The sequence below is a fragment of the Dermacentor andersoni genome, chromosome 2, assembly GCF_023375885.2.
Source record: "Dermacentor andersoni chromosome 2, qqDerAnde1_hic_scaffold, whole genome shotgun sequence".
Taxonomy (NCBI): domain Eukaryota; kingdom Metazoa; phylum Arthropoda; class Arachnida; order Ixodida; family Ixodidae; genus Dermacentor; species Dermacentor andersoni.
The window spans coordinates 57,131,231-57,150,130 of NC_092815.1; the positions used below are offsets into that span (position 1 = coordinate 57,131,231).

The following is an 18,900-nucleotide window of genomic DNA, read 5'->3' on the forward strand; positions in this document are numbered from 1 at the left end:
CGTGGTCCACAGGAATAACTGGTATTCGAGATTAGAGAACTAATCCATACGTTGACTGAGAAAGGACACCACGTGACATTTCAGTGGCTTCCAAGTCAATGCGGCGTCATAGGGAACGAACACGCCGATAACACTGCTCGATCGGCTCTTCAAGGCGACGAAGAGGAGCCGATACCATTATCAAGGACAGATGCCGCTAGAAAACTTCGAATGCTCAGCCGTGATATCGCGTTCTCCTTGTGGAACGCAGGATGTTTTCAAAACAACCGGCTACCCAACCTAGACTCTTCTCTACGCCTTTCCATTCTAGCTGGACTTTGGCGTCGCGAAGCTACCCTGCTTTGTCGAATATGGCTAGGGGTGGCGTTCACCAAGTCTTTCGCTTTCCGAATCGGATGGGCCGACGACGCCTCGTGTGATGACTGTGGTAACGAGGAGACTCTTCAACACCTTCTCTGTGACTGTCCTCGTTATAATTTACCAAGACGATCGCTCGCAATCACGATAGCACGCTTTGACCGAAGACCTTAACCGAGGAACTTATTTTAAAATGCCGCCATCACAAGCCATCGCAGCAGAGGGCGACGAGGGCACTGTTGCAGTTTTTAAGGGCAACAGGTTTGGACAAGCGGCTGTAGCCTGAACAGATGTTTATGGTGCTGCAAGTGCTACTGTGCTGGGCGGTGACAGTATGCGGCGACAGTGACCGACGGTGATTGTATGTCTGTGCTGCTTTCTTTCTTTATCTCTACTTTGTTATCACTTTACCTCACCCTTTCCTCTTTCCCCAGCGTAGGGTAACAAACCGGATCTTCCCCTCTGGTTAACCTCCTTGCCTTTCCCCTTTCCTCTGCCTCTCTCTCTCTATCTCTCTCTCTTATCAAAAAGTTTTAGGTCCTCAGCCCGCGTTCATAATGTCAGAAGTTTTGTCTGTGCGAACCTTGCTAAGTGTGCATATTGGCGTTTCCGTGTGAGTACAGCTGCAACATTGTGGATTTCAGTATATCGAGAACGGTGCCATTTCGCTGCGGAAATATTTACCAAACCAATCTAAATGTTATAGATTGTTGCCGGGATTGTGATTGCCCGTTTATAAGGGACAAAACAAATATACTACAGGATATCTGTGTTCTACACTTAAAGCTTTGTCTACTACAACGTTTGAAACAGCAGAGTCCTACATGTAGGACGCTGTAGGCAGATTGGGTGCATGCAGTTTCGGGGGCATGGGTGTGCCGCACATCCTATCAAGGAGAGGTTAACGTAATCGCGAATTCGCGTCTGTCACATAAACTGTTTTGTTCCTTTTTGGTGTGACGCAAGGGATTCCTTGATCAGGCTTTTGGAAACAAAGATCCCCAAAGGCTGAATAAAAATTCAAACTAAATTAAGAATCATTATGCGATGCCTTAAGCTGTTTGGCATCACACCGCTTAAAAATTGAGGAGCAAAGCAGCCACGAATATGCCACGGGCATGAACTATTTGCCGCCCAGCGCTTCTGTGGCTAAAACAGTACGGAAGGGTTTCCAATGCAGGGATGATGACAAGGTCATCACAAGGTCAGGAGCAAAATGTCGAGAAAATTGCAGAAACTGAGCGCAAGCGTTGCTTCAACGCGTTTCAGTTCTGCGACACGCCAGTTCATCATGAAGGAACCCTGACTTGAATAGATCGATTTGAAGAATGTTTCGTAGATGAAGTGGGCACCTTTACTTCCCGCAACCCTAACTACAACGCACAGAGATGTTGTTTAGACGATGCATGAGGTAGGATGACGAGCTTTCAGGCGCTCTTCTTCGGTGTGCCTTTACTCGAGTGCTATGCAGTATTAGTGAAAGCTTGTTGAAGTAATATTCATATTATGACAGGCAGCATTTGAATACTGAGTTGATTGGGATTTTGAGGTAATCCTCTATCATTGCAAGCGCCACAGCACGGTTGCAAACAAGTCTAGCGCTTACGGTGTTATCCCCCATGCACCAGGTAATAAGACACCAAATAGGAAGTTGTTCTAGTGTCATGGTCAAGATCCAAAATGTTTTATAATGACTAGAAATAGTGCTAGCTCAGCTAGAGTGAAGAGGCTTCAAGACATTGCAGTATACTGCATGGGTACATGAGCAAGAGCTTCGAGGCGGTATTCTTCACTACTTAGATATCTTATTGATTTGTGTGTCAGCAATGCGTTCGAGCCCTAAAGGGCAGGAAGCGATAAAGCCGACCTGCTAGCGTTTTAAAGTCCTATGGCAGTCATACGCTCGTATATTTATAGGGGCTAATTAAAGGGGACACTCTAGTGTGAGGCTCTCACTTTGCCAGTGCTCTAGCTGCACATGTCAGCTGTCAGCTATGTCTGTGCACTGCACAGGAGTGTACAAAGTTGCCAGCGCCAGAAACGACAAGTGATCTGGTGCAAAGCCGCGCGATCGAATGGGGAAAAGAAATATGTATTCCGTTAACAATCCACCACACTGTACGTGTCCCTTCTTTGTCCACCATTTTAAGTGAAAGTGATCAACGTGTCTTGATTCCGCTTTCGCGAACAGACGCTGTGGCTGGGCTGCGACTGATATCCCGTGAATGTACTTTGCCTCTGTGGGACTCAAACGCTTTCACCATGTGCCGTTTGAGTTCGTTGTCTCCGGACACACGGACGCACCTACCGCCTGGGTTACCACGACGGGAATAGACGATGCTGTACCATCTGTGGTTAGGCGTTGCATTCACGAACTCGTATGCTTTCCTTATTGGAATGGCCAACAGCCCCACGTGCGCCACATGCAAGATCGATGAGACTCTAGCACATATTATCTGTGTCTGGCCGCGATATATTGCTCAGAGACAAGTGCTGTGCAGAGTACTGGACCAGTTGGACAATCGTCCACTATCAGAACTGAAAGCTTTAGGTCAATACTCCCACAGAACATCCACGCTAAAGGCCTTACTCGCGTTATTAAGGTTCCTGTGGTCTGCGGGGCTTCACGATAGACTGTAAGAACGCCGCCCCCTACCGCTCTGTAATGTACGCGGTTTGGTCGTGCTCGTCTCGATTTCTTTCTATCTCCCCCTTCCGCTCTCTTCCTCTTTTTATCCCCCCTTCACCCCTCCCCCCGTGCAGGGTAGCCAACCGGAACTGCCTCTGGTTAACCTCCCTGCATTTCTATGCATCCTTTTCTCTCTCTCAAGTGCAATACTGTTGGCCGAGTCCATAGAGTTCTTTCGGAACAAACCAACTAGTCCAAACGAAAGCGTTAGTTCGATATATCTTCGTTTTCCACAAGTTTAACTGAGAGCGACCCGGTGTTAAGGTTCGCCGCGGCGACACATTCAATGTCCTTCTAGCGCACTCGAGAGACTAAACTCTGAGAAACGTGTCGGGATACGTCTCGTATTCGGGTACGGTTTACTCGGGGACAAATTTCTGCAACAACGAACAGCTACGAAGGCAAAGCGTGCACAATTGAGAAAGCTCCTGAAAAACGTCCCACATTCTCATCTACGCTGGTCTAACTAAGCTCACCAAGAGCACCTCATTTACAAGAACTGAGCACCTCGTTTACAGGAGCAAAATTAGACAAAATAACTCACCCAGTAATAAAATTTGACCTATTTTTCGATTTCCTCTTCCGCGTTTAGGCAAATGCTCAACCACTGGACGCGAAAGTTACGATGATACTCTTCCACCCCCCCCCCCTTCCCTCCCCTCCAGCATCTGTTCCAAGAAACGAAAAGCGTAGTCAAACGCTGCCAGAGTACTTGGCGCTGTAAGACAGTTGCAGAAGCTCCGCTTGCATAGCTTTCCCTTGAATGCCACAGAAAGTTGTCCCCGCGTATAGCTTTAGTGACAAGGACCGGACCTCGTTTCCATAGTGCTCAGTGGAAAGAAAGAACTGTGAAACTGCGTGTTAAGGCATAATTCATGTCGAAACTGATTTTGCGATTGTTCATGTTGAAACAGATATGCCGGGTGTTTCAGCGAACACTGTAATTTTTTTTAAATTCTCTGTGGCAGGTAGGTCAGTTCTAGTCCATGAGCTGTTCTACTCAAAAAGGGGGACATTACTTGCCAAAGAAATGTGAAATGCATAAGGGAATAATTAACAGTACTTCGCTAGAGAGAGAGAGAGAGAGAGAAGGGAAGACAGAAAGGCAGGGAGGTTAACTAGACTGAGTCCAGTTTGCTACCCTACACGTGGGGAGGGGAATGGGGAGTGAAAGAGGGAGAGAGAGAACTTAGATATAGGATGTCTACAGTCTGGCACTCAAGTCTGTTTCCCTCAGGTAGCGAAAAAGCGCTCGAACTGCTTTCTGGGCCATTGAACTATGAGGCCAGGCCCCCAAGATCTTCGCTTCCGTAAATGGCCTGTCATCCAGTCTATTTAAGGCACACTGGAGAACAGTACTTCGCTAATTATGCTTTTAACTAATCACCTTGTGGCAGATATTGCGATTTACATATTCTAGCTCGGGAGTTCGTAAGGCGGATCGACTTGGAACGAATGGAGCGATGGCACCGATAAACTCAGCTTATTTTCTCGCCAGAGTAACCCGCCTGTGCTTGCTGCGCGTTCCCGGCATGCATTTGTGCTGGGCCATATTAGCATGCCTGTGCCATTCTTTGCGCTGTCCTCTATACTGCGCTTTTCTCGGCTGCCCCCCCCCCCCCCCCCCTGCTAATTCACTTGCCGCTTTTCGATAGCAGTGGAGCCAAACGAAAAGCTGCACAGACATTTCCGTTAGGTGCGGCCGTTCTTGGGGATTTCCGAGAGATAAAACCCGGAGTAAACGGACACCCCGTTGCTGATCTATTTTATTGCCTATACCCCGTGTCGCCCCCCCCCCCCCCCACCCCGCCTTTATTTCATTTTGTTCTTTCAACGTGGCGAGCCAGAACAGTCCGACGTTTTAAATGTTGCCTTCTCCTTGGGCAGATATCATTGTCTCCTTCCTTTTTTTCCTTTTTCTTTTTCTTGACGACGCCGGGAATGCGTGCATTCCGACATAAGGCTCTCGCCTTTTCTCTCGGCGAAAGTCGCGGTCTCGTCCGGCGCCGCATGTCCTCTCGCATAAAGATCAATGCGTTCTCGAGTCATTAAACGGCTCGCTGGGAACTTGTATGCTGTGCACTAAGTGCATTTGCTTGAAAACTGGTTTAACGCTCCCGTTTGGCAAACGCAGCCGACATTTGTTTTGTTTTTTTATAAGGCTGCCATCCACTTCAGCGGTAAACGGAGCTGGGTGGCGGACGTTGAACGGCACCTCAACTAAATATATTTGTAAACGAAATACCACCGCTGAGCATTCACCCCTTTAGGAATGAATAAGGTGGCAAGGTAGTCGTCGGTTGTTCTCGCGTAAGTGTATATGGAGTAAACAACGAGCGTAACAACGGGCACGTCGGAAGTTTTAACGCTATGTATACTGGAGTGCCTCATCCTTTTTCTGGAAATAAATGGACTGATAAGTTTATGACAGAAGCGAAACGTCCTTTCATTTTATCATGCTGTTCCTTGAAAGTAAAAATAGAAAACTCGCTTGTCGGGAAATGAACTCGTCGCGAGATTGACACCGCGGCCGATACCGGCGACGGGGGTCGTCGTTCTCGAAGGTGGTTTGTTTATAAATTTTTAGAGCCCCGTGGGGCGCGTATCACTCACTGGAGTAATGCATGCATATTACTTATACGCCACCTACGGAGTCCATATCGCTTACGTTTAAGGACGAAGCACAATGACCTGCGGGACGCGCTCCGCACATTCGGGCTGAAAGAATGTGCGTTTTATAAAGTCTTATAGCGTAATGCGTGCTGGAAAGGACGCAGAAAACTTCAGTCGGCGTGTGTCACGGAAACCCGCCAACCTGTCCGCACGATCTACCATCACGGCACGAAATGTCGCACTGTTGACGAACGGCAAGCAAATCACTTATTTCACTCGTTCATTCATGCAGCTGTCGGCATAGGAAGAAACGCGCGACCTCATTCATTGTTCCTGGCACACCCCGTGTACATATCGAACATGAATCAGCAAAAAAGGTTTGGTGGTTTAACGAAATGTATGCTGCTGTCAGCTTATTCTGATTCTTACGGTTATGAACCACGACAGGCATGAGCCACTTCGTCAGAATGATATATCCACAATGATCATTGTTTCCCTTGCTTACGGTCATTAGAAAGGATTTATTCACACGTGTGCATGCTTATTTTTCTCCGGTGACCACTGTTCACCGGCTAACAAATGTTCAACGTCATTGCTCAGCTCAAGACGCACCTGCATGCATGATTTGGAACTTAGGCGAATGTTATCGTTCATTCTATCTGTTGTGTACGCCCTCCTTGTATTATCAGATTGCACGAACGACACCAATTGCGCAGTCGTTTCTGGAAACCACGAGGGCACCAGTGATTACACTAGAACCTTCAACGAGTGATGTATAAGAAGCCGACGCGCTTGACCCGCTCATCAGATTTCGACTATCGCCGACTGACTTCGCCGCTTCGCTGTGCTTTGAGTGTAGCCTGTTTTTGCAGGCACAGGCTCGCCCAATAAAAACTTAGTTTCCTCATTCATACACTCTAAAAAAAGTTTACGCCCTTTGGGACTTGTCCCCAAACAAGAGTCGTCATTTGCCTTGCTTGCGTTTCCTCTCACGAAAACTCGGCACTCGCTACTTTCCTGTCGAGAATGTTGTGTCAAGCTGATAACGTGCAAGCCGTTCGCGACTAAGAGGTACCGGGCTCGTAGTGTTAAAGAAAGGAAGTGCGGGCAAGACACATGACGATTATCGTTTGGGGAGAAAATGCAAACCGAAGGGTGTAAACTCTTTTAGAGTGATTTTGCCGCTCTGTTCTTCATTCTCACTATTACGCGACAGTATATTAGTATTCGACCCCAGCTCATTATTCGCCGTCAGATTTACGGCACCGACCCATTGCAGAAGCAGAAAAGAAACAAAGAAGAAACGGGAACGTATGCGTTGAACCACCCTGCAGGCGTATCTCAAGCTTTCATTTCTATTCATCACTGCCTTCAGAGCTGCGCAGCTTTACACTCTTGACGGCCCATCGTTGCACACAATAACGCCTCAAAGCTTGCACCATTTCCGTTTATCGTCCTTAAACTGGGCGCCCTTTCGTTGCTCCGTCCTTCACTCGCCCCAACACGGGCGACGCCGCCCACCGCAGCGTTTAGCAATCGTAAAACTCATACCGAACGACAAAGTCGTTCCAAGCACTTCCGAAGCGGATAATCCCCACGGCAAACGCCGCCGGCCATATCTAGAATGCAGATTTCTTTCTTTTTCTAAAGTGCACCGTTCAACCTAGATTACTTTGTTTCTTTCCACCCCGTTTCCTTCTGTCGCCTTTTTTTTTGCACGATTGTCGCGCCCCGACTGGCGCCGAGCGCTCGCGTCGTCTCCGCGGCGCAGTACGCGACCCTTTATCTCCTTTTTAACCCCATGCACGCTTTCGCACGCGCACGCTCGTGCTCGGCAAGATGGAGTGAAGCAATTCCTTAGGGCTCGCCCGATGCGCTTCTTTTATCTCTCTTGCCTCGTTGCCTTCGTTTTATTCCTCTTCTTCCTCTCTTCTTCTGGCTCTTCTTTCTCCACTTCGTCGGGGGGCGCGCGCGACCTCTGACCCGAGGGCCGAACGCGACCCGCGCAGAGCTGCTTGCCTGCGTCACGCTGTGCTCTCTCCGCTACATGCCGTCGAGGGCGCAACAAATACAGGCGAACGGCTGTGTGGTCCGTGTCAGGCGCACTCGTTTTATTCATGGGGTCTGCTCGAAACGGCCACTGCGCACGCGCCGAGGCCGTCCGTGGCGCGTGCCGCGTTTCCCAAGCGCGCGCGCTGCAGTCGGCGTTGGTGCACTGCCTCTTCGACCGCTGCCGCCTCCGCCGACAGTGCAACGAGCTGCCGCGGGGCCGGCGTCTGGCAGATATCGAGGGGCGGGCTTCGCCGTCGGCCGTTTTTGTGCACCCGACCGGAAGGGTCTAAATCACTTTCGGCCACGCGGTTCCCGGCCGGAGATGCCTGGCTGGCCGTCTATTTGTTTGCTTAGGTCTTTGTCGTTTTGCCACACATTTGTCTTTCTTTTATTTTCATTTTTTAGGACCACTCCGTAAACGGTAACGCGGAGATGTGATACACGCTGCAAAAATTAGACAGGGAAATCATAGAGCAGTTTATCGAGAAAATGGCTTTGCGTAGAGCGCTCGTTTACCATCGTGACGCAGACGTTGTTCTCTCTCTGTCTCTTCTCCTGTTTCAATCCCCTTTTCCCCTTCCCCTGGGTAGCCTACTGGGCTCATCCTGGTTAACCTCCTTGCCGTTTCCTTATGACTTCTCTCTCTCTCCCTCTCCCTGTCTCGGCTCTTGACACACATGTGAAAATTAGGGCCACGAGATACAAATCTGTCAGATTTGCAAACCTGGCTGATATACATGTTAGAATATGTATAGTGCAACTGTGGTGCCATTGCTCTCATCCAACGTTCCATTCACATCTCCCACATTAACGTAAGAGGAATGTGATGATGGAACTTCCACAAGATTTTCGTTTTGTGAGTCAAATAAATAACACAAACACGATATATATATATATATATATATATATATATATATATATATATATATATATATATATATATATATATATATATATATATATATATATATATATATATAAAAGAAAAGTAATAAAGAACAGAAATCGCGACTGCACAATAGAAGACGTTCAAAATGGCACGGACCGTGAAAGTGATTTGGAATTTTATCGTACGGTCACTGCAGAAGAACTTCGCCTTTTGAGCTCTAGTTTCACCAATTTAAGTCGTAGCGCTGGATTGACACGGACAAGAAAGCACTTGGTGGGCGCATTTGTTCAGTGAACCTTCTCTTAGGCTCTCTCTTGCTCACGTTTATATTACATCCTCTCCCTTGCCCTGTGCCGGTTAGCCAGCCGGGTACTTTTTGGTTTAACCTCCCAGGCTTCCTCCCTTGATGTTCTCTGTCAAATACTACCGCGATGTATCCTGCAAGAATGCAGGCGTATCATTTTTTATAACGACAGGTATACGTGACGGGGAGATTTTCTACCAAGTACATGCACCATCATAACCGCCGTTATCTTTGTCTCCGACAGCGTGGTTCAAGCTGTCCTTCTGCTTCGCAGCAGCACGCACTGGGCCAGCAACGCCGTGGGCAGTTAACATGCCTGTTTCGCTTCGCATCCGCTTTACTTTCTGTGTATCCTCGTCGCATCGAGAATGCGAGATGCGGAGCCGGCGATGACTATAGACCGGACACGGATGGGCGCGCTGTCTGTCGTCTTGTTTTATGTGACACTGACTGCGCAGGTCTTTGCCAGCACTAACGTCCCGTGTAGGCAGCACGACGCAGCAGCATGTTGCTGCCCCGCTGCGTGCGTAGCACATGTGTGTACTACATACACGTAGCATACACGTGCCAGGCGTTTACGCTGGGGAACCGCTTTTCCGTTTGCCTGTGTGTTTGAACTTATCGGTGTGGGACCGGGGCCGCTGTGCGCAAAATCCTTGCGCACACACAGCGTCCGGCGCCCGTTCATCCCGGGCTTGTTTCTAGCGACATGTTTGTGGTCGGGGAGGCGGTATTTCATCCGATATATACGCTTGCTGTTTCTTGCTAGGGATTTACTTTCCGCAGTATGCGCTCTGAGGAGCGCATTCCGCTGAGGTCTGCGTTTGAATGGGTGGCAGCTTGTGTTTACGGGGACACGTTCACTCCATGCGGTGATCGCAGGTTCTAGGACCTCGCGTGAAGTGGCCTCGCGATGTTTATGACGGCCTTGTGGGGGCCGGCAGTCCTGTAAAGGTGCTTTGGAGAGCAAGAAATATCCGCTTCGACTATTATACGCGAGGGTCATTATATGTAAGGATTATTTCCCTTTTATTCTACTCATATCTTATCGCTCGTCGCGGCGAGTGTCCGGTACCGCCGATAAGGAAAACCTGACTTCATTTCAGCCATTAACGAAGGGCAAAAACAGTTGTAAAATGAAAATAAGCTTTACAAAATGCGGTCGCTGACTTGTGCAGCACGCTACTTGTTTTTAATGCGAAAGCATTATCTGCCCCATTACGCGAAAACCCGGCGTTGTAGTCGACGGCGTGGCCGAATGTTGGTATCAAAAATGGCCGACGGCAAAGAGTCAAACCGCGTCAAAGAATACTCGAACTGGCGTCAAATTTCTCAGAGAGGTCCCTGTAAACAAAGTAAATTAAAGCCTTTGAAAAGAATGTTAGGTAAATTTCCATCTGGGTGGGAATCGAACCCGAGCCTCCGGGGTGCGCGCACGCTTCCCCTACGTCACGGCGGCTCCACGGTTCTGGCTGACTGATGCGTGCCTGTAGTGCGTCCATCATTGCGCACGTCACGTCGCAGCCGCCTCGCTGTCCGAACGTGTGGTCTATAGAGCCTGTGTCGTTGGGCACGTGACGGCTCAGCCAATGGTAAGAGGTGGGGCCAAGTCATGAATGTATAAAATGAGCGTATCAAATAAAAAGCATTAATGTTCGCTTGAATGCCGATGAGTGGTCCTTCGAGCTATGAACTCGCGGGCAAGCGAGCCCGTTGAGAGGCTTGGCGCTTTTTTCATTTGGCCTCACCGAAGCGCAGTTAAAACGCAGGCGAGAGCTTGAGCGGACAAGGAACGCGCCAAACATTTCACCAAAGCGATTATAATGCTTTCGCATTATCACACGTAAGCAGTCTTGAGTTCTCCCTGCCTATGTTTCGCCACTTCCTCGCAGTGATGCCAATGAAAAAAACAACAGGTCACTTAGCTCCAGTGCATGTAAACTGGGCGCCCTGCTTACCTAATGTGATTCCATTTCACGTTACCAGCCATCACATCAATGAAGGCCCTACACCACATTTGAGGGGAAGTCAGAGGTTGTCATGCTGCATCAGCCCTGGCGAAGGGATTTCATTATCGTAATAACGGGTCTGTGGCCGCGAATATTTACCTTGCGCGCGTGCTTTTAGCCATTAATGCAGTTTATATAAGGAAAAGGAAATGAAACGAGGCCGACTCTCCCGGGTTGACAATTAATTATATGTATTCACGTGGACTCGTTGGCGATGGCATAGCTGGATCGTGTCTCTGCTTGTAATTTATTCGAGTATATCCGTTGCGGCATGAAATGGATAACTTCGACACATTTATCCACGGGCCATCATAGTTCGCGTCTAAAGTGGATATTACCCTGCAATAATGCAGCTCGAAAGGCGTGGATACATTTAATAAACGTCCAGAAAGGCACAGCCCTCCTCTGCCGTACCTCCCTATAGCTGTAACCGATAAGCGAGCGTGTACAATTGCAGGTTACAATTGTATTTGGAAGGCTGCTATTACGGCTATAGCCTCGGAAATCACATTTGGAGCCATTTTTCCTCGCTTTACGCGCCGGTTGTTCCGGCCTCGAAAGGAGAAAGAACGGCGAGTCTTACAGCATTTCTGGTGCAGCACACCCTACAATGCAATTCCGCGTCGCGAGTTACGCCAGAACGTATGTCTTCCGCGACGTGGTTAGGTTGGGATCGGCGGCTTACAAATGAAAGCCGAGCATTGACGAGTTGTAGCGTGCCAGGCAACGGAAATTACTTTCCGCTGCCGAACGCCCGTGTAATTTGCCAGACGCCGAAGGATTTCGCTGACATATCGCCGCAGTGGAAACCACCCATCACGTGGTGGGCGCGCACACACCACACCTATATCATAACTGTCTCGGGAACGCTGCCTCTGACTGTGTCTGTCGTAGGCGGACCACGTTCTGAGAAGTGTGAGAGGGGAAGCGGTGCTTGGTGTTTCTCTTTTGTCCGTGGACCAGAGTTTGTGGGTTGTTTCGAATCAGCGAGGTGCTAATGCAGGGGGGGGGGGGGGGGATTTTAAACGCCCACTTCCTTTGCGGAACAAGCAAGAAGCTGCTTTTGCCGCTCCTGCAACGTAACATAAATGGCTGTTTCGCAACTTTTCTTTTTCTTTGTAAGTAGGGGTCTTTGAGGCGACAGAAGAGGCAATAAAAAAATAAAATATAAATAATAAATCGTGTGCCCCAGGCAACTCGCTAGAGATTATCTGCAAACGAAAGTCTCTGTTGACGGTGACCCAAGCGATTAGCCCTAATGGTCGGTCACCTTCGTCCTGAACCAACCCGAAACGCTTTGCGGCCTGTACGTGTATACCGAGTGTAGCTGAGATGGCCGCCGCCGCCGCCCCTCGAATTTTACAAGCCGCCACCGGAAAATAATTGGATGGCTGGGACCTGGCTAGGACCTGGCTGGGGATTGTTGTCGGAGAGAACACACCGCGAAATTGGCCTCGACTGGTGACCCCATACACAACGACATCTCCGAGGTGCAGCGCGTCTGATTGTTCGTTATACGAAACCGTGGCGAATTGAAAATTTTGCTAAACACGTGTCAGAAAGCCAACATCTATCCGTGTATATCCAAAGGCAACTGACGCCGTTCAGAAGATATAGGCAGGGAAGTAGCGTTGCATGCCGTAGAGACATAATGCGAACGTTGATTTCGACCGTTTACAGGCTCTATAAAAATTTTGTATTTGCTCTACGAATTTACGGGCGGTCGGCCTGGCCGACCTCTGTCACTATCATGCGACCGCTTATCCTCACCGGTATACGTGCCTCGCCAACTGTCTGAATACTGCCGAACATCGTGAACAAAGTGCTGCGCGCAGTAACATGCTCGTCTGAAGTCAAGTGTTTGTGGCCTGATAAAACGTTCTCACTCTTCCCTTTCTGTTTCGTCTCTGCGCAGTGCCGACGAGGAGCCGAGCGGTAGCGACGACTCACTTCCGAACGACTTGCTGGATTACTGTGGCGGATACAGAGGTTGGTGATCTCAGGCTACGCGAGTGGGTTGCAGGTCGAGCTCTGTTCGCAGTTTGTGGTGAACACCACGCGGCCACGCGATTTCTTTGCTGTGCTGCTTGTGCGAGAGCCCCAAACAGAGAGAGAGAGAGAGAGAGAATACAGAGAAAGGCAGGGAGGTTAACCAGAGGTGTTACGGTTGGCTACCCTACACGGAAGGAAGGGTTAAGGAATAAAAAGAGAAAGAGAGTGGAGAGCCCCAAACAGCTAATGTGGGAAGTTACTGGGATCATGCTACTTACTGCTGAACCTTTCAAAGAAGCCCGCTGGGGCTGTACAAAAAGTCGTGACTATCGACTAACTTTCGTTCGTTGTCGTAATGGGTTTGTTCACTACAGCAACGTCGACGTATATGACCCGGGGATTTTCTTCCGCCCGAGTAAGTCGTATACTCGCCCATTTGTAATTTGCTTGTTTAGTTATTTCGTTATACCCTCTGTCGAAGGGTATTACATAGAGGCGGAGGGGGGAGGGGGGGGTTTACTGCATAGGCTTAATATTCAGATGAAGGAATACCACACAAAATTAAAGAAAGAGCACTATAACGATATGCTGAGTACTCTGCAATAGAGCACGGCAAAAGCAGGATACACAGCCAAATGCCATACAAGCAGAGGACATGCGTTAAACATAAAAAAATGGAAGTACTGCAAGTATGCATTGCAAACGCAGGAATTTTACACTAAAAAACAGAGCACATCATTAATATTTAGTAAGTAAAAAAAAGGAGAGAGAGAGAGAGACTGCGCACGGATTACTAGCTGTCCGGATATCAGATACATGCGAACAAGCTTTTGAAATTCATTAGAGTCATGTTCAGTTGCAGTGTGGGAAGGTAGGTAATTTCACTCAGCTGTAGTGTGTCTTGTGAAGGCACGCGTTCATCGGTAATGCGAGAGTGCCATTGCACTCGGGCGTCCGTATCTCAAGGAGGAAGTATTTTGGCGCTGACAGGAGCCTAGCGCGATACAGATTTGTCCGTTTTCCGACAAAAAAATAGTTTCAGCATGGCTTAACAACCAACTGAAACAAAAGGTTGATGTCCTCTACATTTTCTTATTGTACACAGGCCCATAGATAAGACTACTGAGATTGTTGATTCCGCACATCGCTACGTGCCGATCTGTGTCTTTTACGCCGCCGATGTGGAACGAAAGCGTGATGAACAAAAGCGTCTCTGGACTATTCGTTGAACAACCTTAGTACACAGTAAGAATTGTCATTAGGTACACTGAAGGAGTCAGCGCTAATGGCTAGATACAGCGAAATGCGTCGCGTTTTTTTGGTTGAGTTACGCCTAGCAAGTTATATCTTGCAGTCCACGTTGTCTGTTAAACTGTCACTCGTAATTTTTTATTGTTTCTTCTTACATTACCTTTCTTGTTCGGCCTTGTAGCTTTCGAAAACAGTGAGATACGGAGCAGAGGAACACTGGAGGAATAGAAGCGCGGTACGTTGCCTTAAAGGGAAGCTGAAAGGTTTTCCAGAAAAAATGAGTGAACCTCTGTACATAATGGTTTTCAACCCTCCGAATTCAAATATCGTATTGAAATTGAGCGAAAGAAAGCGCAAATATATTTTATTTCGACGAAAAGTGCAGCAGCGGACACGCCCAGCTCGCGCGTCTCGTTTCCGCCTGTGATTGGTCGGGCGCCTCGTGACGTCAACTCTAGTAACCGACCACTGCCGCTACACATGAAGCGCGGTGCCAGGTAGTTTGGTGCTGTTTTTCTGAGACGGTAATGGAAAATTTAGAGAGACTGCGTTTTTCTGAGGAGTTCGGCGTTACTCCCTACATGTACGAGCCGATTGCGAAGAGCCGGCCTCTCGAAGAAGCAAACGATGCTGGTGCGAGCAGTGCTTTCGACGCGAACGAAAGCAAAGTCTTAGGATCTCCTCATGTTGGAAATGCTCTTTGGTGAGTATGTTTTTTGCAAAGCGATCTAGTGATCTCGCCGATCTTTCGCCGATCTAGTGAACTCGTTTCCGGTCAAACTACTGTAGTGTTGTGTTCCTGCATGCCTCCTCGTGGAACGTAAGCGGGGATGCGATCGTCGGCATTTGTGCGCTGTCCAAAGCTGTCGGCAATCTACAAAGACGGTTTAAACGCGTGAAAAGCTTCCCGGTTCATGCAGTACGTGTAGTGACCTTCATCTGTTGACTACCACGTTGACTACCACTCACGCTGATTACCACTCACGTTGACTACCACGCACGTTGACTACCACTCTACATACACGCAGACGCACCAACAAAGGAATGCAGGGTCGATCGAAGCAGATTACGATGGCACGCACGCAGAAACAAGCGCGGTCAGGCACGGTCGCGGACGCTGCGAAGGAACGAAACACTAGAGTTGACGTCACAACACCGCGGTTTCCGGTCTCCGCTCGCATCGTCAGCGTCAGCAGCAGCGCGCGGCATTCGACGGGGGGCGGAGCTACAGCGCAATTTCAACCGACGATCACGTCGCTCCTAATTGAAAAAAAACACCCCAAATTTTACCTACATGGTTTATAAGGTTCCCGCATCCGTATATGAGCGTCTTATTGAATTCGACAGACTCTTCAGCTTCCCTTTAACAGCGTTAAGGTAGCTTATCTGTACAAAACACAACGTAATGCGTCAAGTTTATCGCAGCGGCCATCGACCACGTACGCGTCTCGACACGACGATCGTAATGCAACGATGATAGGTGCACAGGCAGCGAAACAGAATGGAGGAAGCACTGCGTGGTGCTGCTGCTTCACTTCAGCACGACATTTTGAACGTTATCGGTTGAAAAGATTAATTGGCGCAAAAAGAGCATGAATACAGGGCTACAAGTGCGTAGACAAGACACGTAGAAGCCTTGTCTACGCGTTTTATATGCTTCTTCATATCATGCCCATTCCCCTTTTAATTCAATGTGAACCAACTAGCTCAACAAGGAGCAACGTTGAATGAGATTTTTTGAGCCGCAGCGCTCTAGGTTTAGGTGAGTGCCGCCGGTTCACGCGGGCACGCCATACCAAGCAATTTATGTCAGGTGCTGTGTAAGTACGGAAAGATTAGTATAGCCAATTTCGGTTATATTATAAACGCTTTCGGACGTCAAACTTGGCCTATCGCTGATTTATTTGGCCGATTGTGGTGGTTTCCCGGGGCTTGGGCTTGTTCGTCATCTTTTTTCCTCTCTAAGTGTGGGGATTTAAAGTGTACACACTCTGCTATAGTGCGTGTCTTTCGGCTGGGTATCGAAAACAAGAGAGAGAGAGAGAGAGAGAGAGAGAGAGAAAGGGAGGTTCATATGAAGATGGAGGCTTCAACTGATTAATAGCGGTAGAGCAAGGAATGTAGCTGAAACTAACGATTCGACAATGGAGCATGTCTTCGACGGGGCCTGAAGAATACAAGTCCCATTGTGAAAACGTTGGCTCCAGCGACGTTCCTTGTGTTACCATTGTTAATACTTTCCTCTTGGTAGTTTATTCGTGTCGATTCATGATCTCGATTGTATAAAATAATTAAAGAATTATTATTGTTGTTCGGGACGACGCGTTCGCTTATAACTCCCGTCTTTTGGACGTGGTAAAAGCAGTTCATTAGCTCCAATGCCAATAAATGATGGTGGCCACTTTTACCTAACTTCTGATCTGCGTAATATGCTCTTGTCCAGTTGATTTTCAAATCGCCAAATTGTTGAAGGTGACTGAAGGGGTTTTGCCTGCCAAATTAACGCGTGGGTGACAGGAGACGCCGTAGTGGACGGCTGAACACTAACCTTGACCACATCTGGTTCATTAACTTGCATCTGAGTTGCGGCACGCGAGTGTTTCCGCATGCCAGCCTCAAGGCAGTGCGGTCGTCGTCGCCAGGAATCCAGCCCGCAGGACCTTGCGCTGGGCCCAATAACGTTGTAGACATGCGTCGAACTTGTATATAGCGAAACACACTGCTCTGTTTACTTTCTCTGGCACATGCACTTTAAGGCAAATAGAGAGAAAGAGGGAGACGAAGAAAGAAAAGGAGCATAGTTAAGGAGGCTAACAAAACGAAAAATGGTCTGCTACCCAACGGTGAGGGAAGGGGGAGGGGAACGTGAAAGATAAGAAAAATGTATATAGATAGATAGATAGATAGATAGATAGATAGATAGATAGATAGATAGATAGATAGATAGATAGATAGATAGATAGATAGATAGATAGATAGATAGATAGATAGATAGATAGATAGATAGATAGATAGATAGATAGATAGATAGATAGATAGATAGATAGATAGATAGATAGATAGATAGATAGATAGATAGATAGATCCACTACCACAACACGGAAGTACGTTCAGCACAATGAACACCACTTTAGGTTACAGTCGCTTTTGCAGGTTTGCTGTACTTAAGAATTGTAGCAGAGCCTTCGTCGCTATCTGCTGCGATGGCTTATTAGGCTTGAATTCCAAAATGTTTTATTCCGGCAACGGATTTTGATCAACGCGAGCTACCGCAGCCGCGAGCGATCGTCTCCGTATACACTGTACGAAAGCTCACCAAAATATGTCACAGGCGATCGAACAACCAGCCAACGAAACTTGCCGTTTTGTCAATGCAGACGAGACCGACGACGCCGTAGCACGCGCTACGGAAGACGTCGTCATGGAAGGCCGTCTCCTGGACAGCCCCGACTCGGACGTGTGTCATCCCGGCCTCGACGTGGTGGCTGGCATGTACGGCGTGCTTCCGCCGCCGCCCGAAGAAGAGCGGGCCGCGGTCGAAGGCTGCTGCAGCGGCGCGCAGCACCCGTCGGAGGCAGCCGACGCCGCGGCGCTGCTCGAAGGCAGCGACATGGACACCATCCCCGAGGAAGAGACCGGCAGCGAGCTGCTGACCGAGAGCAGCCAGCTGGACAGCGACAGGTCCGAACCGGAGGACTCGTCCGAGTCACCGATGCCCAGAGACACGCCCGATGAGGGATCCGGTGAGTGTTGCTTTGCCTCGCCCATAGCACGCCCTGCACTGCGGCAGAGAAAGGGAGCGTGAATGGCTGTTTGTGTTCTGTTATACATAGGCTGTTGTGCGGAGATGAAGTCATAGAGTAACTCGGCTGCCCAATTGCTCTGTGTTTTACAACACAAATAAAAGAAATAAATGACCATACTAAAATAAATAACTGAGTGGTAAAGCTACTGGGATACTAATGAAGATAACAAAGCCGCAACGTAGAGTACGCTTCACGTCTGTCCGTGCGACTAACCGTATAATATGCGCACTTGTAGTCCTCGTCCATTGGTGCAGGAGTTCGACACGTAATAAATGGATGGTAGATTCCGCTTTCGATTCCTCATAGACTGGATAACTGTCGCACACATGACTCCTTTATCGAGAGTTTAGGTGCCAAGAAATGAACGAATGAATATTCATCCGTTCACAGAGGGAACGTACTTCGTCGGAGAGTACAACTCAGGAAAATCGAGTTAAATGCACACCCCTCAAAAGACGCTGCCAGAAATTCCGTTCTAACGTATCGAATTTATCGCCAACGACAAGTTTAACAAGCATTAACTTGCATTTCTCCCGGGCTTCCGTTCACTGTGTGCAAAATCTCCCAGCTCTCTTTTTTGTTTTTTTGTAATTTCATTTCATTTCACTTCATTTATTTACTCTAAAGGCCGCACAGGCATTACATAGAGGAGTGGCAATAGTAAAAGAAAAAAGAAAAAATGGCTGATGAGGCAGCACATGATCAAAGATAGCCGGCTTGAACACATCATGATCTGTGATAGCGACGATGGAGGCGGGAAGGCGATTCCAGTCTCGACTTGTTTCCGGAACGAAGGCTTCCAGGTATGCATTGATTTTACACTGAGGCACCCCAATCTTCATTCGATGATTAATACGGGATGACGAATGGCTTGGAGGCGAAAAAAGTGTCATTTTTAGGTAATTCTTAGTGTAGTATATTTTATGAAACATACATAA

General features: G+C 48.3%; 1 protein-coding gene across 2 annotated transcripts in view; it reads left to right on the forward strand.

Annotated features, from left to right (window-relative positions):
- bbg (PDZ domain-containing protein big bang) overlaps nucleotides 1-18,900 on the forward strand; it is a 345,047-nt gene that overhangs the window by 217,246 nt on the left and 108,901 nt on the right. For both annotated transcript variants that reach the window (XM_050189250.3, XM_050189251.3), the window contains exons 3-4: nucleotides 12,829-12,902; nucleotides 17,534-17,899. In XM_050189250.3, the coding sequence (XP_050045207.1) occupies nucleotides 12,829-12,902; nucleotides 17,534-17,899 (440 nt within the window). The remainder of the gene's footprint in view (nucleotides 1-12,828; nucleotides 12,903-17,533; nucleotides 17,900-18,900) is intronic.